Below are 26,432 nucleotides of genomic sequence, written 5' to 3' on the forward strand. Positions count from 1 at the left end.
CAACTGATGTCTTGATGCTCATTGTAATGTTCTTCAAAAGTAGCCATTACAAGTACTGTATCTGAGCCATAATATTCACCACCAAATGAAGCTTCCACAGTGCAGCCCCATGGAACGAACCTCTCAGCTTCTGGTCTCAGCATTGAGTTGGACTCCTGAGCTGCAGAATGGCTATACACCTCCATCTAGATAAGCTACTTTCTCCGAACACAGTACCTCTGTCATAGGTGGATTAAGTCTCAGCTTGTTCATCACCATCTCTCCCAAAACTATCTCAAACCAGATAAGTTCCAGATACTCCCTGGGATCAGTAGGTGGAAACAAGAAGTAAAGCTGTGGGTCATCTTCATAGTGTTAGCATTTTAACCCAATCACCCTCCATTGACTTTCCCAGTCACTTCATGTAGATGTTGAAAAGTCTGAGGGAGCACCCAGAGATTAAAAGCCACCTGCAGGATTCCAGTGCTTGAAATGTTCTCCGGATTGTATAAGGTGCTGCTAAGATACAAGCTGAGAGGTGTTCAGTTAATAGAAACAATAGCAAAAGCAGGGTCCAATTACCTTACTACAGTTTAGCTGGTGACACCCATGTTTGAATCAGAACACAACTAGCCTAGAAGACATGCCCTCCCCCCAGAAAGGGGATGGGGGAGATGGAAGGAGTATGTTCTGTTATTATTTCATAGACCTGGCTTTTCAGTTTTCATAGTCTGAGAGCTAAAGTGGAGAGGCTGCAGACGTGGTGGCAACTTTCAAGCTTCACCTTAAAGAGTTATATCCAGTTATTAGTCCCAACCAGAATAGAACCACTGAATGAATGGGACTTGTTAAATCAATATGAAGGTAAATCCCATTGATTCCTCAGATCTATTCTAGCTGGGACTAAGAATTAGATTTAGCCTAGAGTCTACAGACTTCAAGGAGTAGAGCAGCTAGGTAAGTTTTGACCCTAGATGTAACTGTCTTATGAAGATACCTGCTTTATATGACAGTGGCCAAAGTCCTAATGCTTAGCACAGTGAATTGTGCTAGGGTAAGCCCATTAAATCAAAGGAGATTTGGTGAGTCAACTTCTCTCTATTGAGTAAATGGGGAAAGTGCTAAAGTTAGCTGGAGTTAGAGTACACCCATTTCAATCAGTGGAACTTATGGAGCAGTTGACTCAGCAAACTCCCACTGATTCAGTGAGCCTACTGCAGTATGTGATTTACTACACTAAGCAACAGGATTTGGACCAATGTGTTTTACATCAGCTGTGAATCACACAACTGTCATTCATCCCTCTCCCCACTACCTTTTTTATGCTGAAGGCACAACCTCATCAGGAACACAGGGATAAAGTGGAATTCGCCTTTGCTGCTCTGATGCTATTAGCTTTGAAATAAGCTGTATTTAGTTGTACAACCAGATAATGTTTTTTTTAAAAAAAGAAAAAAGAATTGACATGAGCATCTGTAATCAGATACAGATGCATTCCAAGCCAGGTACCCGGGGACCATACTTTTAAAAAATGAAAGAAAAGATGCGTCAGCAAGCAGGGGCAGAGATCCAGTTTGTTCATGCCATCCCAGCTCTGCTGATACTGGGCCCGTTTACTGCTGGCCCATCCTTTGCCATTCTCTGGATGCCTCATTTGGAGGCCCTGGAACTGCAGCCTTGGATGTTGGCCACAGGGACCGCGTAAGCTGTCCCACAGGAAGGCATGCTGTTCTGTTCTGTAGCCACCAGTGCCACAAGAAATGCAGCCCATGCAATTCATGCATCGAGGCTCATCCTCACTCAGTTGGGTGTAGCTCCCGTTAACCTCAGAGGGACTCTGGGTCGAAACAGAGATCTCTGGAACTGCTGGGCTCTGCTCCCTTCAGGAACAGCTGAGGGATGATGAGTTCAGCGTCTTCAAATCTCCCAGCGACTCCTCTTCCCTCTGCTTACAGCATCATGAATGCCAACAATATGGTATATTTGTTTGACGTTAAGGCATTACATAGTATAACTGTCAGATAAATTAAACTTGCATAGGTCGTAAACAGGGCCAGGGAATAAATGGCTTATTTTTCATCCTAGACAAAGATAGGAAAATGGGCATGAAGATTGATTGTGGTTTTTAGAGTGTTTGGTTTCTATCAGTTTGATCCTGGATTCAATGTGTTGGATGAAACGGCACCTGTAAAGTACTCAAGAGTAATAAAGTGTGACGTATTCTTCTTCTTCTTTTCTCTCTCTCTTTTTCTCCCTCTCCTCTCTTTTAAATTCAGGCCATTTTTGACCGGAACAGGAAAGATGAACTGCCTCGATTGCAGCTGGAATGGATTGATAGCATCTGCATGCCACTCTATCAGGTAATTTTACATCTTGCTACTGCAAAACTAGAAGGCTGGATGGCTCCCTTCAGAAAGGGGGGGGGAATAAATGTTATGTAACAGCTTTGCTGGAGGTGTTGCTGTTTGGATTCAAACAGCAAGCCACACCTTGAGCCCTCTCATGTCTTTCTCCTCTCAAGGGACGTAAACCAGGCAGGCCAGAGAAAAGGGGTAAGGATTTTCTAATGACGTAAAATAAATGAGCTTCTATTACGCCAAACTTGGTAGTATCTGTTAATAAAGAAGAGCAATAAAACAATCAAATTGACCACCCCTTTCCATTAGTCATGCTTTTAATAATCCATTGCATTTACCGTCTTCAATCCAAAACCTCTTTTCGATCTACTTAATGTGTTGGCATTATTTGGCATTTAATCTTGCAGGGGGCAGTGACCTAGTGCTGAATTTGTGATATTGAAAAGAAGTAATCACTCTAGAACCTAGGAGAGAGCAAAGAGAGGAAATGTAAACTTAGGGCTAATGTTTATTACCTAGGAAATCTATTCAGAGGTGGTGCAGGAGGAAAAGTAATTGCCAGATTTGGACACATGGGCCCCTAAAACTGGCTTCTATGCATGCAGGTCTGATGGAAAGAATACGTCACAATCCAGGATCAAATTGATAGAAACCAAACACTCTAAAAACCACAATCAATTTCTGTAAATAACAAAAGGAGACAGAAGAAGTGACCTCAGAGAGCAAAGGAGAAAAGAACCATAAGAATATCAATCCAGATGTAGATCTAGCAAAGAACAAAAGTAGAAAACACACCATGGATATCTATTTGCCTGTTGTCCCTTCTCTGGTTCAGATCACTAGTTGCATTCATTGATGTTCCACAACATGGTGGGGACATAACAGAGGGCCCATCCGTATAACTGCATACCCAGACTTTGGGAGTGTTTCACCCCTGCAGCCCTCAATGCTCCTTAGCCTGTTTCTCTGTAGCCAGACAAATGCCTTTTTATTTCAACAGCCATCAAGCTGATTTGCCTTCTTTATGGCTCACCTGAATATGTTTTAATGTGTCATCAGTGTTTTTGCTTGGTTTTGTTTGTTTGTTTGTCTACTTATTCACTTATTCATTTATTTACTTATTCACTTATTTACTTATGTATACGATTTCTATACTGAAATACCAGTGATCACTCAGTTTTATTTGTTTGTATGCAACATTTAATTCTTCTCAACTTTAGAAAAAAAAACTGTGATTCACTCTTAATTCTGTTTATTCTGTGTAAATCGTTACCATCATTGTAGGCAAATTATCACCACTGATTTCTTTATTTCTCTGTCTAGAAAGGTGAAATAGCAATGGAATAGATTAACCAGGGCTATTCAGTTTTCTTCTGTGATTCCTTTTCCAAGAGGAAGTCAACACCATACCAGAAATAAGTGCAGACATATTAAAAACAAATTAGACTCTCGGATAGTTACTGTCGTTTCTCTATGCTACATTTAGAGAAATGAATGTAACTTAAGGAAAATATTGCACCTACTTTATTGCTTCCATCTGAACTCTAAATTTCTATAGCAACCTCCGCAGCTTGGTGTATTACAGATGTGTTGAGCTACCTTTTTCCTCACTCCCAAGCCCGCTAACTAAGACAAGCGGTGTTTTTTTTTTTGTAAACCAGAACTTGAGGTCTACTGGAGCCCACATTTTTAGTCAGGGTGAGAGAAAAAACCTGCGTAGGGCAATGAAGTGTCTGATGTGTTGTTCTCTACATGTGAGAGCTATGAACACTGAGAGCATCACTCAGCTCCTTCCTAAGTTCTTGCAGGGGAATGGTGCTTCTGAATGTCTCCCCTGTGCTGTGCAAGTATTTATCTGCTGCTCAGCATTAGCTCTTTTCTCTCTTTTTAAAAGCAGGCTTTGTCAAAAACTTTTAAGCTAATACCATGCCAGCCTAAGGGGTAAACAGAAAACTCGATGTCACAGCCCCACACCGAGTGAGATACTCCCTGGAATATAAAGCTCGAGTTTCAGTTTCCAGTATAGCCGTTGCATCAATGATGCATGAAGACCCTGTAAATCCCATTTACACATGGTTAAGAAACCTACGTTAGGGCTTCATGCTCTACAAACATCTCTGCTTCCAGATTTCTTTTCCCTTTGGCACAAATCCCTTTTCATGTGGTAATAAATTGTCCAGGTGACACAACACAGAACATAATGGTTATGGCAGGAGGGCATGTGGTGTTTGTGCAGAACTGGGCTTCCTCTTTTCTCTCCCCACCCTCTCTCTTTCCCATGTGGTTGGCGAGGATATTTACCGTCCTAGCGAAGGGCAGACGTTATCCCCGTTTCTTTGCTGCTGTACATGCTGACATCCTTCCTTCCTTACTCATTTAGACTTCTTTCCTGTTGGGTTACTCTTCACCATGTCCCTGCTACCCTGATAAAAAGACAAGAAGGCACAAAAAATTGTATCCTGTGTTGCTCTCTTCCCCTCCTTCCAGGGATAAATGGCTTTCTTGAATACCAAGAAATTATTCAGTCCATGTAGGCTCTGCACCTTCCCATCCACCGCCATACCTCCTAACTCAGCCAGCACCAATAGAGACTTCCATCCCCCATGTAAATAATGGTTTACGTGGGAGAAAGGTGATTTCATCACAACTGTGGGCGTAGGCTGAACCGAACACATTGTTGTTTCTAAACTATTTAATTCTATCTGTCTGTCTGTCTGGCCCTATTGAGATGTTCAAAAACAGTGTTGCTATTACTGTACTTCGTAAAGCAAACAGCCCACAGAGGTAGGACACAGCAGGGTGGGGCGAGTCTGCGGCCTCCCATCATGGATTAAAATCAACCCTTTTGCTGGAAAGCTGAATAGAGCGAGTGTGTCTCTCAACCCCCTTCCTGGCCATCTTGTCTGCCTCTCTGCCTATCTATCTATTACATGATTAGTTTACCATGAGTTGCTCCTAAGGAACACAATGTGGCCAGACCCTTCTTAAAAGTGTTTTTTCAACATGAAAGAAGTGCAGTAGCTTTCCCATCTTCCCCATCATTTGCTATGCTTTTATGGCAACTAATAGGTCTGGAGAGGAGAATTTTTCTACTGTTGGAAGCTTTGCACATCAGCCAGTTTCCTGATTTTTCTACATTCTGGCACCCAAGATGAGTTTCCATGGACAGAAGCAGCTCTCCCCTTCAGATCTTTTATTTTACATGAAGGAGGGCTAGCAAGCTTCCCTCTTTTCAGGTTCAGTGAGACTCCTTAAGAACACCTCTTTGAACCATATCTTTCCTATGGAGATGCTTACACACTGCTCGTTTCTTGTGTATACCTACAGCTAGGTATGCCCAGTGTCCAAGAAGCTGGGTCATAATCAAAGAGATACAAAGCATCATCACGATTCTGATTTCAGTATTGCCCATCTGGTAATGTCCATGTGTAGAGTCACCCCTTTTGTTGTTGGAAAAGAGTGTTTGTGATGACCAGCTTGTTCTCTTGACATTTAGCCTTCTGTTTCTGTTCATGGGGTTACCTTGACAAAGATACTGGAATGGTTTGCCAGTTCCTGCTCCAGGTGGATCGCGTTTAGTCAGAACTCTCCACTATGACCTGTTCATCATGGGTGTCCCTGCACGGCGTAGCCCTTAGCTTCTCTGAATTACTCAAGCCCCTTCGCCACAACAAGGCAGCAATCTGTGAAGGTGTATAGCTATTTTGTATTTTCTGTCATCAGAAAATACTTTTCTGATTTACTTCCCCTAAATTCAAAAATTACAAGGGATGGGAAGCTTCCTGGCCCCATGGGAGTGGGGAGGTAGAAACTTCTAGTTAAACAAAAGAGGCTGAGAGGATCTTAACCTATTCTGGCTGCATTGTTGAGCAGAGGTGGCAGACTCCCAACATGGAAGAATACTAGGGTCAGAGGTCAAACACTCTGGTCCTCTCTGCATAAGAATGTGAGCAGTTAGTCAGTGGCTTTACTGATAGCTGACAGCAGCTGCTTTAAATATAAAGAATATTTCCTCCCCCCTCCCTGTGACACACACATGGAAGACAAGTGTAGGGCCTCTTTGATGCTGTAAATGCTCCTCATTGTTTTTGGAAGGGAGACTCCTTTCATTGTAAAAAAAGTCTTCTGAGGTCTCTGTGAATATGATGCAAAGAGTAAAGAAGCCACCACTGCTTCATCCACCCCAAATCCCCAGAAACTGGTTACATTTTTTTCACTGTACATTTTTTTCATATCTTATAGAACACAGAAGGGAAAGGAAAAGAAAAGAAGACCAGACCCTGATCAAATGTTTTATTGAATACCTAATACTGAGAACACTGAGGATGGCCTCACCCTTTAACAGAAGCACTTTGATGTCTTGTCTAGCTTGTCGTTTGATGACATAAAATACAAAAGACCATATGGTGTGATGCCTTAGACACAGTGTAGCAGTAACGAGCCCTCTGAACATCTGTATACAAGAAGTGGCAGACGTATGATGGTTGTATTAGATTGTCTACATATAGTCTGATAGGAGCATTGTTGTATATTCTGGGATGATGAGGCTTGATCTCTCTCTGTCTCTCTCACACACAGTCACACATATATACAGTACATGGCGATACACTTGCATTAGAAGCAGTTATTTGCTTTCTATAAACTGGGCTCCTTGACACCGACTGTGACAACAGAAATAGCTGAGCACTGCATTGAAAAAAATAGAGAGAAAACCTGAGAAAATGGACTGAGAAATTTGAAATTTTGTTCCAGAAATGGCAATAAAGTACACCTTTTGTCTAGAGAGAGAGAGATAGGAAAACGACCAGCAGGAAATCTGGAAGATTAATGGATAATTAAACAGCTATTCAGTTTTCAAGAAAGACAGAGAGCAAACAGTATTGAATCAGAAAAGGGCTAGCAATGATGATGCATGTAATGCTTCCAGTAAGTGTTGAACAATCCAGAATAACCACCTATATCTGGCTAGTGAATTCCCAGCTGAAGGCAAATCTGAAAAGCTAACTAAGGGTAAGAGACCCATATAGACTGAAGGGATTTTCAAAATCTGTTTAGTAGCAAGGCAGCAAGTATTGATTGCTGTGTGGAAGAAACGTCAAAAGTCAATGGTTAAAGTCATCTTGTATTTGCCACAATTCTCTTTGGCTGTGGGAATGAAAGCAAATGGAAGAAGCAAACTGGAGTCACTGGTTATAGACTTCTTGCACCAAGGGTGCTCAGAAGTAAATGGTGGAAAGATTGTATCTGATATTTATGGTTGAAACAGCCATTCCTCTTTGCTGAGATTGATTGATTGATTGATTGATTGATTGATTGATTGATTGATTTTTAATGCCTTTTAATACTATTCTTCAGCTGGCTAATACAGCTCCCTGAGCAATAAAGATGACCTTTGCCTTCATGCTTACAGTTTTAAAGACTTTATGTGGAAACGAGCTAGAATTTTTAGCATTTATACATTACTGAAACAGCAACATCTACATTGGCTTGGGCATGTTGTGAGAATGGCTGACAGTCAGATTCCAAAAGATCTCCTGTATGGGGAATTAGTGCAGGGAAAGCGCCCCAGAGGGAGACCACAGCTGTGACACAAGGATATCCGCAAGAGGGATGTGTGTGTGTGTGTGTGTGTATGTGTATATGTATGTGTGTATATGTATATATATATATGAAATAAATATGTGTGTGTGTATGCACACATGCGCACACATACACATAGAGGTAATTTCATTCTTGCCTTTTGTACTGATTCTTCATAGACCTACTGTATTCTTATGATTTTGGCACACACATGAACAGGAACTCCTTTCCTCTACTCTGTCATAATAACCTACCTTTTAGCAGCAGGAAATGTATTTGCTTAGTCCAGTATCCGATACAGCATCCATTCTGCAGGAGCAGCAACACAAAAGTGTTGCTCTTACACAGCTGGAACCCACAGTTACAACTGCCCAGTTTACATGAGTGTAAAGAGCCCACAGGGTTCCATGCGCAAGGGCCTTAAAAATGAAATTGTTTCTGCTACAGTTGTTGTACAGGTGGTTTGTACAAACTGTGGGCACTTTTGACTCCAGCACACGTTTGGATCACACCCTTAGCTCAAAATTCACAGGAGGCTTAATGAGATTCAAGATCTAGTCTGTGCTGTGCCTGTCTTGAACAAATGAGCAGCAAAGGAGGGATCCTGCTGCTGCTCAGTCCTACCCACCTAATCCCTGGGGCTCCTCCCAGCCAGTAGAAGCCAAGAATGGACTTAGACTGTGGATGGGAGGAGAGGGGATAACAAGTGATGTGTCTTTTTGGCTCTACCTCTGGCAACCTCGTCTCTGGCCTACCAGGCCTGGTGGGTATCAGCGGCCACTGCGCGTCATGGCAGTAAGGAGGATGGTCCCTGATAACACAGAGCGAGTAAAGACAGCTTGTTAGGTCTTGATACTGTTAGACTGCCTGGGAAAACTCTGTAGGGAAAAGGTGCTTTGGAAAGGGTGAGTTTCAGCTGAAAAATGAAAGGTTGGGCTCACAACTTGCCCGGTTGTTTTTTAAAGGCACGTGGAGTGGGGACAGGATTTTGCCCAATGAAAGATAATACCTTGCCCCTCATCCTGACTTTATAAACCAGTATATTCCCAGTGAGGTGGGGAAAAAGGAAAATTAAACACACCATGTGATGAAATCAGGCATGGGATCAGTTTGTACTAGATGCTACCCCAAAAAAAGGACCCACCACATCAGTCCTCTTATTTTGGTGGAACTGCCAGTTTTCTTGTAACTTGCTTCTACCCTGGGTATGGCCCAGAAAAGTTACATTTTATCTGAGCTGAGAAAGTTCCATGGAATAAACCAAGTCAGCAAATGACAGCTGCAGTACAACTGTGACTCTGTTAACTTATCTAAGGGTTTCACAGGCTCACGTCTTTTGTTCCTTTTGAGCTTCTGTCTCAATTGCCTACATAGTAAAAATGATTAGTTAGAGCTCAGTGGGATACTGAGTAGTGTGAACATTGTGGCTGGTTGTTTTCTGATATTCTACGTAGTAATAAAACAAAATTTATGTGGTCTTATTGTACATACAGACTTGACAAGTGTTAGATCTGCAGGAAGACAACCCTGTGCTGTTATCTTGTCAAAATTCATGAATTAAGAGACAAGTCAGAAGTGGTCAATATTTGGATGGGAGCCCTGAAGAAAAATCTACATTGCAGCAAAAAAATTCTTGTAATTCACCAGATGACACACTGTCCTGTGAACAAGTTAACCAATGTAATTAGATAGATAGCTTTTAAGTGAAAAGACATACCGTAATACATATTTACACTTTGCTCTGCACCTTATGAGGGATATGGCCAGATTGAAATGGGTTCAGCAGAGGGCAGCCAAGGTATGTGGGGACTACACATTCAATATGGAGAGTTTAAAGGAACTGAGGATTGATTGATTGATTGATTGATTGATTGATTGATTGATTGATTGATTGATTGATTAGCTGCCTTCTCCTTATAAGGGGACTCAAGGCAGCTCACAATATTAAAAAAACGGAATTAAAACCACAATAAATTCTACATTAAAAACAATTAAATTACAAGACTAATTAAAATACATTGAATTATTTTATTATATATATATATATATATATATATATATATAATTTTTTATTTTATATATATATATATATATATATATATATATATATATATATATATATATATATATATATATATATATATATATATATATATATAATACAGTAATGTTTTTAAAAACCATTTTAACTAAAGTATTTTGGTGAGGTAAAAGACGACTGAAAAAGGAAATGCTAGTACTATTCTAGCACATGAAGGGGTGCTCTCTACTGTCCCCGAAGGCAGGATTACAGTTCTGGGCCTTAAGTGACAGAAAAGTCAATTTCAGTTGAACATCAGGCAAAATGAATTATTGGTAAGAGCGGTTGGGCAATGGGCCCATTTAGCTGGTGAAGGATTCTCCTTCATTTGGGGGCCTTCAGGCAAAACCCGGATGGCTTGTCTATTGGGTAGGTGTGGGGTGTGTTATAGCTGGAATTCCTGAAACAGGTAACATTAGATAGCTTACAAGTGTTTCTGGAACTATGTAATTTGGTTATTTTCAGTTCCAGTCCTGGTACAAATGAGTGCTTAAACCTTCCCTCTAAATGGGGAAGGCGAAATATGTACTGTAATCAGTAGCAACTGAACTTCCCTGGCCTGCCAGTTTTCTTCTCCTACCAAGCTAGAAATGTGAAGAAACAAAGAACATGGCACCATGCTTGAATTTTGCTAGTTTTCTTGTCCTCCCATCCTGGCCTCTCTTCTTACCTCTAAGACTTGCACTTAGAGACTGATGATCAAGGAAGGGCAATTGTAAGTAAGAAAAAGGTTACAGGGAATCGTGTTCTGTTCCACACAGAGTCTGAGAGCAAAACTGATTCCACGAAGCAAGAGTTCACTTTGGATCTTTGAGATCTTGAGTCAAATCCCATCTTTGCCATGCTGCTTTGAGAACTTTGCTTACATCAGAAATCCCCAGATCAGAAATAATAGCAACAATTTGTTCGGAGGAACATGAATATTAAAAAGCCTTTTATAGTAACACTGCAAAACCATAGTAGTAGTGGTGGTGGCGGCGGCGGCGGCAGTAGTGCAGGTCTATATGAAAATTTGAGATGGAGGGCAGAGATATTGAGACAGAAATTTATATACAGTTAGACTTCAGGCATAAAAATAAAATACTTCTTTATACACCACTTAATTATGGAATTACCTCACACAGTGTAATACTGGCAGTTAGATTACATCGTTTTATCACTGGGTTAGACACGTTCATAAAAGGACAGAAATTGATACTGATAGTGCTTCCATCATCAGAAGCAGGGCATGCATCTCTTGGGACTTTTTGCCTAGCAAAAAGCAAACAGTAGAAGATGGCTGTAATTCGAAGGCAGGTCCCAGAACTGATTCTTCGCATGACCAGATAGTGCTAGGAAGTTTTCCTGTATACTCCTTGCCATCACAAGGTAGAGTGCTGGGGAGTACTCTTAAGAGAGCCACTGCCAGGTGCTACAGACAGTACTGAGCTAGACAGACCGATGGTCCAAAATTATATGAGACAGTTTCTTGCGAGGGCTGCTGACATCATGACTGTGGACTCTTCGATGCATCTGGCTGCCTACTGTTGGTATAAGGATGCTTGGTTAGATGGATCTTTCATGTCATGTGATCTTCTAGTTCATCTATTATCCTTTTCTCCAGATGTGTCCATACCTTAAAAAAAGTCCAGGTTCCTTATGGGGACAAGGAATATGTTGCATGAACTTAACCTTTGGTGATCTCTTTTTATTAAACAGATAGATACTATCTAATAGTGTTAGAAGCGTGTAAGAGAGCTTTATGCTGAACTACATTGCCAAAGGTAAGGTGCACATGTTATCCAGACACTACAAGGGTAGAAGACATACAGTTGCTTTTTCTGCAGCCCTTTAGTATTAATATAACACTGCATTACAAATATAGGGATATACTTGGGCTTGCGTATGTTGGTCAGCAGCTTCAGTCAATAAAATGAAAAATGTTCAACGGCACAGCAGACTATATACTTAAAGGATCGTTAGTGTTACTTTATTTCTTCAGTAGCCTCCAGAAATCACTAAGATTTTGGAGATCCAAGTCAGACAAATCTTGCTGCTTTTTTATTTTTATTTTTTTTAAATTACAGTAAAAGTTGCTTACCGGCTCTGAAATAGCATTTCTTGTGGGGAAGACTGGGGGAGAAGGCCTTCAGCAAAATGGAATGTGATGAGTGGAACAAAATGCTAAAAGTGCAGAAACTCCATCAGGGCAACATAAAAAAGACAAAAAACCAGACCACCCCTCCATTGAGGAGCTGCAGAAGATCTAAGTAGCTTGAGAATAAATTGCACATTGATTCAGATATGGACAGGTGCTAAGAAAGTCATTTAGTAAATGTTCAAGGAATCTGCTGGGAGGAAAGAAATGTGTTGCTTTTGAGATAATTTCCCAGAAGCTTCATAAAAGAAAATTGATTACAGGGATTTAATAAGTAAAGGAGAGCCAAAATATATAGTAATCAAATGAGTTTTTAATTACATTTCAGACAGATATAAAACCCAAATAGTGTACTTTGTATCTAGAAAGTCTGAGAGTAGTGCTTTGGAGCTGAATTATTTTTAAAAGGCTAATTTCCACAGGAATTATAGCAGTATGTTTAATTAAAAGAGTGATTCTGTGTCCCAAAGCCCAAGGTATACTAAATACACAAATAGGGCTTAAATATCAGAGGTACCTATGAAGGAAGACGTTTTATACCCTCTACATAAAATCTACCCTTTGGAGTATTTCTAATCCAAATGTCGTCTGATTAATGTGCATAACAAATGACAGTGTTTTTTAATTGTGCTATATATTTTACCACTGTTCTATAGAATTAATTGCCTATACCTTCCTTACGACTGAAAATCAAAGATCAGGGAAATACTCCCTTCAACTCTTTTTACTCTGTTTTCATAACCTTGAGACAATAAGCTGACAAGGGTCCTCATCCTTATTATTTAATCTGCAAACTCTTGTGTTGCTAGACTAAATGTGTAAATTCATGTTTGCTATACCTAAAAATGTTTGATCAATGTATAGCATGCTCTGGTCCATGGTCATGACAGACACGACCTAACGACTAAACAATAGCTATTATAAGGCCACATTTAGGAAAAATCTCACTCTGGGCCAAGTCCAGTGTAACATAAACAGATAATGGCTTATTTGGTGGGGCTGTCCTTTCTTTTCTCTCCCACCTCCACCACTCTGGGCATGGGGCTTTGGAGGAATCATCATTTCTTTACTCTTCAATTAGCAGATGCTGTTCTGCAAAACAAGAGTAAACTCCACCCCTCTGGCTGCCACAGCCAGTAGCCGTGCTGACTAGGAGATGAGAAAGGAAATCTTGTCAAGCTCTGTGTCCCAACCACTAGTCCAAAATAAATGTGTATGGAGGAACAGAATGGTGCCTTCTGTGACCCCGCAACACAGTTCAGTGCTTCCCTGTTCCCTCAGAGAGTCAAACTGGAGAGTGCGATTAGACCATTTTCTGCAGAGTTGCTCCCTTTACTGATGAAATAGGTCTGTTTGTCATTATATTCCCCCATTTATGTATTGTGCATTAAACCGGCTTTGTTTTGTGATTGGTCACTGGAAAGTAAACATGGATTTATTTGCAAGTCTGATTACTGAGGCATATTTCTCTGATGAAATCCCACTGTGGAAGGGGGAAATGGCTTAATCAGAGGTAATAAGTATTGCCATTCATTTCTATTTTGTTCCGTTTATGGGGCTAGTGTATTTTTCTCTCAGTGCTGGCCTTTCAGACTTCGAGGTGTTCCATCTATATTAATCACCCATATCTTCTCACTCTGTATGCTAAGGCCAGCCTTAAACCACCTAGTCCGTTATGTGGGTTTGCTAGGGCTGCAGCCCTTCTCAGCTGAATGATAGCTCATCATGAAAAGTGCAGAGTACATGAATTTCTGCAGCAGAAAACTCAACTAGCCCAATTTAATTGGGCAGTGACCTGAGTATGACACTATTATGGAGCCGAACCATGTATAAGCTTGCCTGAGGAGCTGCAGCAAATTTATATTACCCATAATATAGAGATATCACAAGTGGTACCTTCAGCGACATTCTGCAGCATCGCTTCTCCTCCTTCCAGCCATCTGGCTGTGCCCTTCTTCAGCATCCTCCATGTTGCCCCCTCCCCGAACAGACTTTAGGTTTTTTCAGAAACCTTCACAGCTTCTGTTGCCATCATTGGGTTGCTTTAACAAAGGATGGGGTGGGGGTTCTTACCTTTTTAAAACTTTTTACATTTTTTAGGATTTTTAAACAGAAATTCTTCCTAGTTCTATAAACATCAGAAATCACCTACACATGTCATTACTTCTCTCAAAGTCAGCCTGAGCTTGCTATTAAAAAAAGAGGTATAAAATTATATATAGAGAACGACAGACTTCACAACCCAAGGAGTCTGTCATGTTAAATAAGGGAGTCAAGGGAACCTGATTCCTCATAAAGGAGTGTTGACGTCCATGCAACCATTTGCGCACTGAGAAATAAACACGGCCTTAAGTTACCATTTTCAAGAATCTTTAGTACCAAAATACTTACGACACTCAGTGGTGTATAGTTTTATTTGTTTTGACGTTTTCTTCTTTTACAAAATCCTGCCACTTAAGACTACAATCTATAGTGGAAAATCAGGGTGGCATTGAGAGAGGGCTTCTGTCAGGAGTAAAGCTGCACACAACTTGTGTGTTGCAAGCACTTTGCCTCTGAGAACAGCACTGTTCTTATTTGGAAGCAGTATTTTTTAATTATTACTATTATTATTTTGATTCATTTTCCATTGGGTAAGGAGAGATCACAGGGAAATGGATTTGGATCTCAGGGTATTGGGGTAAATTAAAAAAATACACAGTGTGATAGAGAACAGTATATACCATTATTATATTTGTTGATGTGTTTCTTACTGAACTTGCTTCACACTTATCTTACCATTTTTTCTAAGCCTTTAAAATCTAAAATTATATCTTATAATTTATTTCCCGTAATTTTAACTCAACTTGGGAGCAGTATTTGATGGTGGAACAAAGAGTCAACAAGAAGGAAACAAGCACATCAGGCCCATGCAGCTAGACATGTTTCCATCCACCATTTTGAAGCTTGTGAACTCTTGGCAAAGGATAAACCCCATCCAGGCCATTTCTTGACAGCCAACTCAGATGTGAAATAAATAAATCTCCCCCAGTTCCATGTTGTTTTCCCTTCAGATACTCACTGTGAACCACACCGGTCTTACCAACATAATACTCATGTAGCAATTGCATTTGCTGCATGTAATGTGGAGTAGTACACAGAGTAGCAAGGTGCTCGGTGTAAAGAAAGGCATCCAAGGGGTCAGATCTTCTCTGCAGTGGATTAGAATGTTGGTCTGGGGCTCACTAAGAGGACCCAGGTTCAAATCCCAGTTCGGCTATTAAACTAATAAAGAAGCCTTAAGCCACTCATATCTCTTAACCTACCTTCCTATACAACATTGTTGTGAGTATAGAAGAGGTGCATGGGGGACTAAATATGCTGCTTTTAGGTCCTTGAAAGAAAAAAAAAGATAAATGAAAACTTAAAATTAATTCAGTTTTTATTGTAGTGAAGAGTTCCTAGTAGTGGAAGGTCAGGAAAAATAAAGCATATTTGGCCTCTTCGCTTTGGTGGTTTCACTTTGTTTTCACTTTCCCCTACTCACTTGCCAAAGACACCATGAAGATTGTTCTCTTAACACTTTTCCTTTAGTATTCTCAAACAGCAATGGCAAATGAGCAAAATACAACATGTGTAATAAGTTAATCATAGAACAGCCAACCAAGTACAGTATCTTGAATAAGCAGATAGATAGATAGATAGATAGATAGATAGATAGATAGATAGATAGATAGATAGATAGATAGATAGATAGATAGATAGATAGATAGATAGATAGATAGATAGATAGATAGATAGATAGATAGATAGATAGATAGATAGAAACATGAGGTGTACTGTACTAGAAAGGAGCCCTTCTCATGGATCCCAGAGGCAAACTGAACTGAGCACAGATAGCATGTTTTGTCTGCATTGGAATGTAAATGCCTTTCTCGCAATAAGCAGTCTGTGTGATCTGCCCTCTTCTGCTTTCTTCCAGGCTTTAGTGAAAGTAAATGGAAAACTGAAGCCTATGCTGGATTCCGTGGTGGCCAACAGAAGGAGGTGGGAGGAGCTGCACAAAAAGAGAAAGCTTTCCCCGGTGATGACCACAACATTCTCTCCCTCCTCTTCTTCCGACTTTGCCACCCCTCTGGAGGACATAAATTGAGTCTGCAGTTCTGCTGCTGATCAGCTCCAGAAGCTACCAGAAAGGCTTGTCGTGAAAGCTCCGTCTCGTTTTGACACAACAAAAAGCCTGTCTGGCCACAGGGCCCAGCTTCTTCAGCTGCGAGGTCACTCAGTCGGTCAAGGAGGAACTGCAGGGAGACGGCGTGGGTTTCTTCACTCACCCACAAGCTTGGTGCAGTCATCATTCGGCCAGCTCGTCTGAGCTGCTGTTGTGAAAACTGACCCACAAGGTCACAGCAGATGGCCATAACTGGAGCTTACAGCTTTGGTGGAATTTGTGAAAGAGTGCATGGGTGAAATGTTACAAAATTAAAAACTGGAGTACTGTCCAAGGGCGGGGAGGAGAGAACAGTTTGTAATAATAACCCGGGTTTGCATCTTTCTAGCTTTTGCTAATAGAAACCAATTATACTTGCTTTTGTGATGTTTATTCTTTTATCCCTTTCCTTTTTTAAAAATGCTTGAGTGTTCAGAGAAGCCTGCTTTGTATTCTGCAAATGTATTTTTAAAAAAAACAGCCACAAGAAAGCTTCACATGATTGATCGGGCTTTTAGATTTGCCTATCTTTGCTACATGTGAGAGGGGGGAATTAACTTTATTACATTTAAAAACACCAACCTATTCTGGCTTCCATAAGAATTTCATACTAGCAATGCAGTTTGAATGGCTCTGCAGGCGGAAGCTTATATAAAGGTAAATTTCCTGCATGATAGATTCAGTTCTTTTAAATTTTTATTTTAAATGTTCATTTTTAAAGCTGCTTTGCACACCTAAGAAAAGAACCAATGGCATTTCAGGAAAATTACACAATAAAAATGAAATCTGTTGCCTTCTGGTAGAAAATTTGCACTATAGGATATGATCATGGCTTTCTAGTACATTTTCTGAATCACATTAATTCTATTATTCTTATGGGTCTACATGGCTTTAGACTAAATCATGAAAGAAGCAATGACTACCTCTGCCTTTTCTGGCCAGTTAGTTGTTGGTTGGTTTGTAAACAACATGTTAGTCTAATATGTTGCAAATAATAGAAATCAAGGGTGAAATTGTACGGTGATACAGCTCATTTTTTAGGATGCCTATGCCATGGTCTGGTTTGATCTGTTTCCTGGTCACCAGGAGATCACAAATCAGCCTGACCCTGCTCCATGGCCAATTGGGCTACTCTTTTTTGGAGTAGGGCTGCAGCAATTGGGACACAGAACAATTGCTTCAAAGGAAATTGCACCCAGCATGATCCTATATCGTCTGAACGCATCCCGAGTCAAAATTGCATGTGTTGAGATATGATGAGGGATTTTTTTGCATGAGTTTGTAAAATTTGATTCACATTTGGTAAACAGAAAAGTGAAATGTCTATGCTGAAAATGAAGTCACTTCTCCTTGGTACAACATTAGCCTTCCACACTTCTGTTTCCACGCTGACATGGCAAGCTAATGGACCTCTCTGTTCCCTAATTCAAGTTGGAATAAAATGGTATATTCAGCTTGCATTCATGCAACCAATTTGATATACTGAGAATATGGGCTGAGCACACTGATAAACACCATTCACAACATGGTGAATCTGTTCTTGCATTACCCTAACCTCATAGTCAGGCAACAAGTCAACCAACCTTTTCTGCGCTGTTATGCCAGCTGAGCATTTGCTAATTCTGTACAAGCCCACACAACTCCTATTCTAACCGTAGAGTTTGGATATCTAAATTGGCAGCCTGTTAGGATTCTGGCAGTGTAACTGGGATTCCTTACAACAGGGATCCCTATAGTCTCTGCCTTCAGTTGCTCTCCAACAGTGTTCTAGAAGTAGGGAGTAAATAAGGTGGTGGTTTTCACATACGTAGTGGACTCTGCCTTATGCAGAAGTTATAAGGAAAAGAACTGTACTAAGAAATTGGTATTTCTGAAAGTAGCTGATATTAAAAAATACAGTTGGTTTCAAACGTTGAGACTTAGGGCATGGGGTGGAGAATCATTTTGGGAGTATGGGGGGGGTGTTCCCCCTATTTTGCCCTCCCCATAGGCCAGTTAACATCAGAAGCTATGTTACCATGCTCCCTGGCCAAGGCGCTTGCTAGACCTCTTTCCAATGTGGCCCCAGAGAAACTCAAGTAGAAGCAAACCTGGACACCCCACTAAGGCAGTGGCCCAGAAACTCCAGTGGCTCAGCTGGACAGCCAGGACAGAGAAAAGTGGTGGGAAATTAAACACACACAGCTGGTGCTTCATGAGCTGATGGAGTCCCAGCTTGGCTCCAGGTCTCCCGTCCCTTCCCCGTGCAAGGGAGACCGAGAAGGGGCAAAGCTCTCTTCACTGGAGCCCTTGAATCCCAAGTGGAAAGTCCCAACACCGTGCATGTGCCCAGTGTAGGTGTTTCTTGCATCTTTCATGAAACCCCTTGTGTTGAACTGGACCGGTCCAGCAAAATCTGGCCCACGGTCCAGAGATTCTTCACCCTCGAGGTAGAGGGACGTGACAGCAAGGTTTAAAGGCTCTCTTCCCCACATTAGAAAGGATAGGAAAGTAGGAGAATAAACAAAAACAAAGACAACTTCTTGTACAGTATTGCCTTTTGGGGGGGACGACAAAAATGCCCATCTCGGGGCTACATAACTAAAATGCTCATGTTTGGAACTGGCAGCTCTTACTCCAACTGTTACCTTGCAGGAGGGCAGTGCCCAAGGGCACCTGTGTCCTTTTACCCCTTCCTCCACTTTGGCAGCCTGAGGTAAATAAGGAAGTTTACAATATATTCCTATAGCACTAGACATCTTGAGGGGATTTTCAGCTCTAAACCATATCCTAACCATTCAATGAGAGAAGAAGTTGTGGAGTGTGGGACAATTTCCCTTTTCCCTTTCTTTCCTTCTAAAACAACCCCCAGACACCAAAGCAGGATCGCTCTTTTTAAGAAGCATAACAGACGTTAATGGCAAACTCATTTTCCTACCACATTTCAGATATTTACTGTAAGCTGTTAGTGTATAAAGATGCCAATCATGTCTTCTTCTTCCATTTCATTTTTTCATTTCCCTTCCCAAATGACTCATCTGTGTCTCATACTTCCTGGAGGATGTTTATCAGGCCACTTTGGGTTTGGTCAAAATACTGTTTTTCCTTTAATTTCCTCTCAAATGTGTAAAATCCACTGCTTGTTGGAATCCCTGTGTGCTTCCCGATTGGTAGGCATATAGTCATCCAAGTTAGCTAACAGAGAAATTGTGGCACGTGCCATGTCCTGCGTCTGGGCCAGCTATGTCTTAAGGCCAGGTGGAAGCAGGTGGTGAATTAAGGCAGGGAACAGTGGTAAGTTAAGTGGTGATAGTACTGTATGCCATACAGCTTACCCTGTATTCTGTGAAGCAAAATTCAATTGCCAATCTGACCAGCTTCTAGGCATGGACTAGGGAGGCGCTACCTGCCATGTTGTGCTTTATCTCTGGGATCAAAATGCTTGGCCCATTCTTGCAATTATATAAATTACACGTTAGGAGACCCATAATTTCAGAGCTGCAAAACCAACCAGATTTGCAAATGTGAAAGGCTGAGGACAATAGCGGTGATGCAAGAATTCCATCTAAACCTGGGAGAGGGAGGGAATGCAAATGCCAGCAATGCAATCAGTACAAATAACTTCAGATGCAAATAACAGCAAGCTAAATCACGCAGATGTGGAAGAAGAAGAGTTTCTTGTGCAGGAAATAGAGCAGGGAGCATGTATTACACCGGTGTCTCATTTCAAATTATCTCTAAATGGTGTTAAATCCTTAAGGTAGCATATTTGGTGCCATTTCCTCCCCCTTTTCCCCTCCCCCTTTGCTTCTTTTACCATTTAGCCTGATAAAGAGTGCTGGAAACCTCCCAAGCTTGCTCCCTGCTACATTATATTTGGGAGTAGTTAGGGGTTGGTCCTGATAAAGGTCCTGCAGTGTCTTGTTTTGATTACAGCACATGATTCCTTTGCTGAAGTGTAATAAAACAGGCGGGGAATGGGGAAAGTTCTGTGACTAATAAGATAAATACCTTTACTGTTTTTGTTATGTCTCCATTATCTCCCTACCTCTTCCCCCCCTCCCCCAATAATAAATACAGTCCCGGGATGGCTTGCTTTAAGCTCATAAAAGTGAGTCTTATATATATAATCTACGCTTTATGGTAAAAGCAGACACTGTGATTGACTCGGTCCTGCCGGCAGCTACATAAAGCTTTCTTGAATTTTGATACCAGGTATTGCTAAATGTGACATAATTTATAGCACATAACCTACAGCTTCCTCCAAGGTTGAGCGTCCCCTCATTTCCTCTCCTTTTTATTGGCTTCAGCACATTGTTGCTATAGCAACGGCAGTGGCAGTGACAGGAATGCAAAAACCACTGCAAGATGACATACACTCGAGCCCCTAACAATGTCAACCATCCATCACGCCACTATTTGTAATTGCCTCCATCTATTTCCTGTGTCTTATAGTATCTTTTCTATTGTGGATCACAAATGGAGAAATGCTGACTAATCCTGTGGTTCTGGTTGTCCATGTTGGCCCCTTCATTTCCCTCCCTTGCTGCACCTCTCCCGACTAATTGCACACATATATTGAATCAAGTTCTTAGTTCAAAATCAAGAGCCATTCACGTCTTTTCTAACATAGGGTGCAACTACACTTGAAAGCTGAATAAGAAAGCTGAAGATTGATTTGCAGACCATATTACATCTGAAATCATGGTCAGTGCTCACACAGGGACTGCAGAATGATTTGGGAGTTCACTGTTCATGCTGGATGCAATGCGATTTGCATTCCAATCCACAGTCTGCCCTTCTTTCTTCCTCTGGACCACCTCTTCCTTCCTTCCTTCCTTCCTTCCTTCCTTCCTTCCTTCCTTCCTTCCTTCCTTCCTTCCTTCCTTCCTTCTTCCTTCCTTCCTTCCTTCCTTCCTTCCTTCCTTGTCCTGCTTTTGATTAGACTTTTATGAGGTGTAAATAGGGGAAATAATAATAATGAGGACCTGTTAATAGGGTGATATAGCATTAATCTCAGAGAAAGAAGAGAATGTTTGGGGCATGCTCCCCCAGTCCTGAATATCATGCCCCAACTAACTGCCTACATCTCCAAAACACCACCTACAGACACATCATCTTTACAAGAACATATCACAACAAAAAACATGAGGAAAACCCAATCAGATTGTTCTGTCCTGAAAAAGTAGACGCCCCCCCCCCGTGGCAGAGGGGGAAAAAAGCTATTTTGGGAGCAAAAAGAGATGGACTAATTTGAATCAGCCTTTGCATCATGTGTCTGGTGGGTTGCCAGCACCTGGGGTAAGGCAAGTACGGTGCTCCCTCAAGGTTGCCTTGGGAAGTGGCAGGGGAGTGGGCTTGGTGCCAGTGGACCCCCCTTCCTGCCCTGCCTCTCCATGTGGCCCACCCACCCACTTTATTTACACCAGGGGAGGGGGTCTGGGATGCTCTGAGTCACCCTTCACCCTCTGGGCAGCAGGTCCTTTTGGCCGTTGCCAAATCCCACCTCTGCTGCCGCCTTCCCAGAAGGAGAAACAGAGTGAGCGAGGCAGTCACAGCCAGAAGAGAGGAGGCTCGCACACATTCTTGTTCTTGCAGGCTGTGTGCTCTGCCTCCCCTCAGTGCTCTGTAGCAGGACTGAAACTTTGCGTCTCTAAGAAGTTTCCACTTGGGGCAATCACCTCTGTGGCCCCATCCATGCTACGACACTAGATGTGTGCATTGAAAAATACTTCAAATTCACCTGTTTTGTAAGCGAACCAAATCCAACGATATTTGACCATGTAGCCACAGCCCTAGTTCTAAATTTGGAGTACTTGAGCTTCTTGGTGGACTTGAAATTGGTTGAACCTCTTCACTTGCTAGCATTTTCAACCATGTTAAATCTATTCTTCATATAACCAACGAAAACCTATTAAGATATTTTCAAAGATCCAACTATCTTCAAATTTTGTATTCGCGAAGGCTTTCACGGCCAGGATTTAATGGTTGTTGTGGGTTTTTCGGGCTCTTTGGCCGTGTTCTGAAGGTTGTTCTTCCTGACGTTTTGCCAGTCTCTGTGGCCAGCACCTTCAGAGGACAGCACTCTGTGCTCTGGTGTAGTTTGCTTGGGAGTGGAGTATTTATGGTTGTGAGATAGGCTTTTGGAGAATAGGACAAATTTCATAGAAATAAATGCTACTTTGTCTATTCCCCTGCCTTTAAAGTGTAAAACTAGCAATCTGATTCCCATCTCATAGTGAAGACCATTTACATGATCAAGAAATAATGTAGGGAATATATTCTTGCATTAAAATTTACTTTAGACTCAAACACGAGTACAATTGCTCTGTTTCCTGATTGCACAAGTTACACAACAGACCATGATCTTTCCCCTCCTTTATTTGTGTAGCAGATGTCATGTCAAGCATAGTATATGTCTTGCTACTTCTTGTATATATTTATTCTGATCCTGTACTGGCGTCACAATTGGAAAAGGCGTGGAGAATAGCAAGCAGCACAGGCCACATAAAGAGAAGGAAACTGCCACTATTATTTACATGCATTTCCTTAAAGAGATGCATAATAGTCAAGAATATAAGGATCATTTCACATAACAGTTCTTATAGTAACCTGCATGTCCACTGCCATTATTCACACACATTTTTCTCTAACTGCAGCCTGATGCAAGTGTTAACTTGAAGGATGCAAAAAGCAATCATTCACCATAATATTATGTGTGCTATTTGTCACACCAAAACATATAAGATTTCCTAATATTTTACACATGTAATAATTTGTTTGAAAAACCTTTCAATATTTCATTAGTCTACTCCTTCACCCTTATTTTATTTACCCCCCAATTTTGCATTATACTATTCACCAAGGAGATCAAAGCAAGGCAGGTTGGGCTGTGATCCAAAGTTCGTCACTTAGTGAGCGTCAGCGACAGAAGTCAAATTTGAACCCAGTGCTCCACAGTGCAAGCCTGAGACAGCCTATAGTGGGGCAACCTTAGTGAACCTTTTGGGGGGGGCAACTTTTCCTTCCCCAGCTCTCCAGGAGCTGCACAGACTCCCCTGTCCCCCAAATAAAATGCAAAAGTCAGCTGTGAATTCCACCGCCAGGTTTCAAAACTCTGGTGTTTGGGGTCATTAAATGGTGTGGGAGGGAGGGCTGTGAACAATTTGTGTGTAGCCTTCCCACCCCTGGAGGGCTTCCAGCAGCTGCTGTTTCTCTTCTCTGCCAGAAAAAGAGCCGGGAAAGGAGTTAGGCCGAAGCATTTTTCCCACTGCAGCCTAAGCTATATCACGCTGGCACATCTAGTTAGAAGAAGAGAGTAGAGAGAAATTATGCAGAAGACACAGAAATGAAAACAAAGAGGATTGTGATCCTTACACACACATGCACAGACACACCCTCCCCTAAAAGAATTCACAAGTACTATGCCAGAAGAATTTAAAAAGGCATACAAATCAGTTTCAATGCAGAAAGTACTGTGCTTATTAGAGAATCTTTACATAGGCATTCAATATGTTTTCTATGGTTTTGTGTATATCATTTTGAGCATTTTTACTGAAGCTGCTGATATAACATTGGAGGTTATGGCATGTGATATCTGCACCAATCAGCAATGTGTGAGCAATAGACTGTTTATCTGTGAGTAATATATGCTGCATAGCTAAATTAAGAATTTTTAAAACAAAAACTATACAACGTATATTCCATGGAATGTGTGTCTGTAAAGCTGCATTTGCTTCTTTGTTCTTTCATACTCTGTTGGTTTGCCAAAATTCATTCAGCAACCCCATTTCCACTTTTTACCAGCATGATTTTGAATTGATAACATGGGTTTGTTTTCTGTCACAAAATATGTTAATAAATTAATACATGGATATCTCAACTTTTTAACTCTGGCTTGTTTTGCAGTGTATTTTAGTGGTTATTGGGCAAAATGGAAAGAAAGCAGAAAAATCCTTTTGCTTTAATGTTCAAAAACATCCTCTTTTAAAATGTTTGATATGTTTCTGAGTGAATATATCAGCCGATCAATGCCTTGATCCTTCTTCGATTTCTGATGCATGAACCTATGTAGGTGATCACGGAGCAAACTAATGATGTGGGTGATCACAGACAAGAGGAAGGCAATTAGCCTTTAGAGAAGTTGCAAAGAAGTCGACAAAGCAGATATCCGAATCAGCAGAACCTAAAGGCAACGCCTTGAGAACTCTTATTAACTTAGCAAGGGTTACATTGTATGTTGTGAGAATTCCGATATGATACTGGTTACCTAATCGCCACTAGGATTGGCCGGAGAAAGTCTTTGAACTTATACCCTAACTCTAAGCAGAAAGGCAGAATGAGAGGTTACCCCACCCGCTGGGCTGCTGTTTGCTGGTCACTGTAACAGATAACAACTAATGGCCTTGGCCAGGGTTTTCCCACAGACCTATGCCAATCTCTTAGAGGTTCCACTTAGTTCTAAGTTTAAAAAAATGTTAAGATTTTATGTGACCCAAATACATCACCAGGATTCCTGCCGTTGTTTAAAAATATACTAATTTATAGAAATGATGTGATACTTGTTTTATCTTGTGATGTTTCAGGGGCAGGAGCTCAAGCTAATCATAAGTCGGCTCTCCTACAAATGGACCCCCTCCATCTTTCTGCAGTAGAGAAGCGCCATTTGTATGAGTTTTCAAGTGGGAAAGGGTGCCAGTTGTAAAGAGCCTTTACAAGGAGTTCAATGTTTATTATGGAAGCTTAAAAACCTGATATTTATCAAGATGTTGAATTTCCTTTGCTTTAAATTCTTCCCTAGGCTATTCATAAATGCAGTTGCGTAGTGGAGAATCCCACAGTGGGTTAATTCACTGGCTTTTTGTAATCTTGCCCTACATTTATTGCTTAAGCGAATTACAGTATTAATTAAAAGACCCTACTAAAACCGCAGCCTATCAACCTCTGTTCCCCAAGGCCCTATCAAAAAGTGAATGAAGTTGGGCACAGAGGACAAGAGGAAATGGCCATGCCAATTCTGGTTTGTGATTTGTATTTCATTTGAAAACGACCCTCCATCTGCCTAAGGGAATGGTTTTTTCACCCTGCAGAAGAGTAATGGAGGGATATGGCATGGAAACAAGCAGCTAATTCTTCTGTATTCCGTGTTATATGACAATCCTAATGTTTGTGTATGTGGCGGTTAGGCTTTTTTTTCCTTTTCCAAAAGCAAGATATAAAATTCCTTACAGCTAAGGCATTGTAACCCAGTTACAAGTACAGTAGGTCCCACCTAGTCCAAAAAGTGGAGTTACAATTACTGTACAGGGGAATTAACAGTTCCTCTGCCCTTTTCAAATACCAAGCCTAACATTTAATCAGAACTATTTTCCAAACCTTTTTATCTTTCAATACCTAAGATCTGGAAGAATGTCTGCTTTTTTTAAATACAGAAACAAGTAAACTAAGAAACTAGATTTTTAAAAATACTGTAGTGAAGCCTTTGAAAGAGGCTTTAAATCTAATTCATCCATCTGGAGCCTTATTGCATATCACATAGACATGAACCCTGCAATAAATGTAATTCAGTGCTCAGGAAAGACATATTAATATTTTAGTGACTTCAGCTAGAAAGTGAAAAGGTCCGTTAGGCCGAGAAGTGTAATGTTCCATGAAACAAAACAAGGATGAGTCCTAAGTATCAAGGCTTATTCCTAAAGAGCTTATTAGCTGTATGCAGGAACCACCCACAAAGGCCTTCTACCCATCCTTTCTAGGAATACCTCTAGGACATAGTCTTACTCAGCAGCGTGATGGTGTCCTGATAGCATAAACCTAATTTTGAAAATTCAATTGGACTAATCTTTGGAAAACATGGAAGACTAAATTTGACAAAAAGATTCCTTACCTTTTAAAAAAAAAATCTGATTTTAGCTCCTCCTGCCTTCCTTTTCAGCACTGCCCCCATTTGTCTTCATCATTCACAATAATCACTATTCTGGGAAGTGATCGGATGCACGGGTAGGCCCAGTTGCTGGATGATTAAATGCTGTACATGAGAGGGAAGTCCTTACGCATGAAACTGTTGAATAAAAAAGTTACTTTCTTAACTTTTGCTGCCCTGAGTAAAATAGCTACGTGGAGAAAGCAGAC

The 26,432-nt window shown here is 41.0% G+C and overlaps 1 protein-coding gene across 3 annotated transcripts in view; it reads left to right on the forward strand.

Annotated features, from left to right (window-relative positions):
• PDE11A (phosphodiesterase 11A) overlaps positions 1-18,565 on the forward strand; it is a 225,418-nt gene extending 206,853 nt beyond the window's left edge. For 2 of the 3 annotated variants that reach the window (XR_013545495.1, XR_013545494.1), the window contains exons 18-19: positions 2,256-2,339; positions 2,942-6,738. Coding sequence is in view for 1 of the 3 variants with exons in the window: in XM_072980619.2 (XP_072836720.2) it covers positions 2,256-2,339; positions 16,095-16,265 (255 nt within the window). In the remaining 2 variants the exon portion in view is untranslated. Of the gene's footprint in view, positions 1-2,255; positions 2,340-2,941; positions 6,739-16,094 lie in introns of those variants that run through there. The other variant, XM_072980619.2, reaches the window with a different exon arrangement.
• Positions 18,566-26,432: the final 7,867 nt, after the last annotated feature.

Source organism: Pogona vitticeps, chromosome 1, assembly GCF_051106095.1.
Source record: "Pogona vitticeps strain Pit_001003342236 chromosome 1, PviZW2.1, whole genome shotgun sequence".
Taxonomy (NCBI): domain Eukaryota; kingdom Metazoa; phylum Chordata; class Lepidosauria; order Squamata; family Agamidae; genus Pogona; species Pogona vitticeps.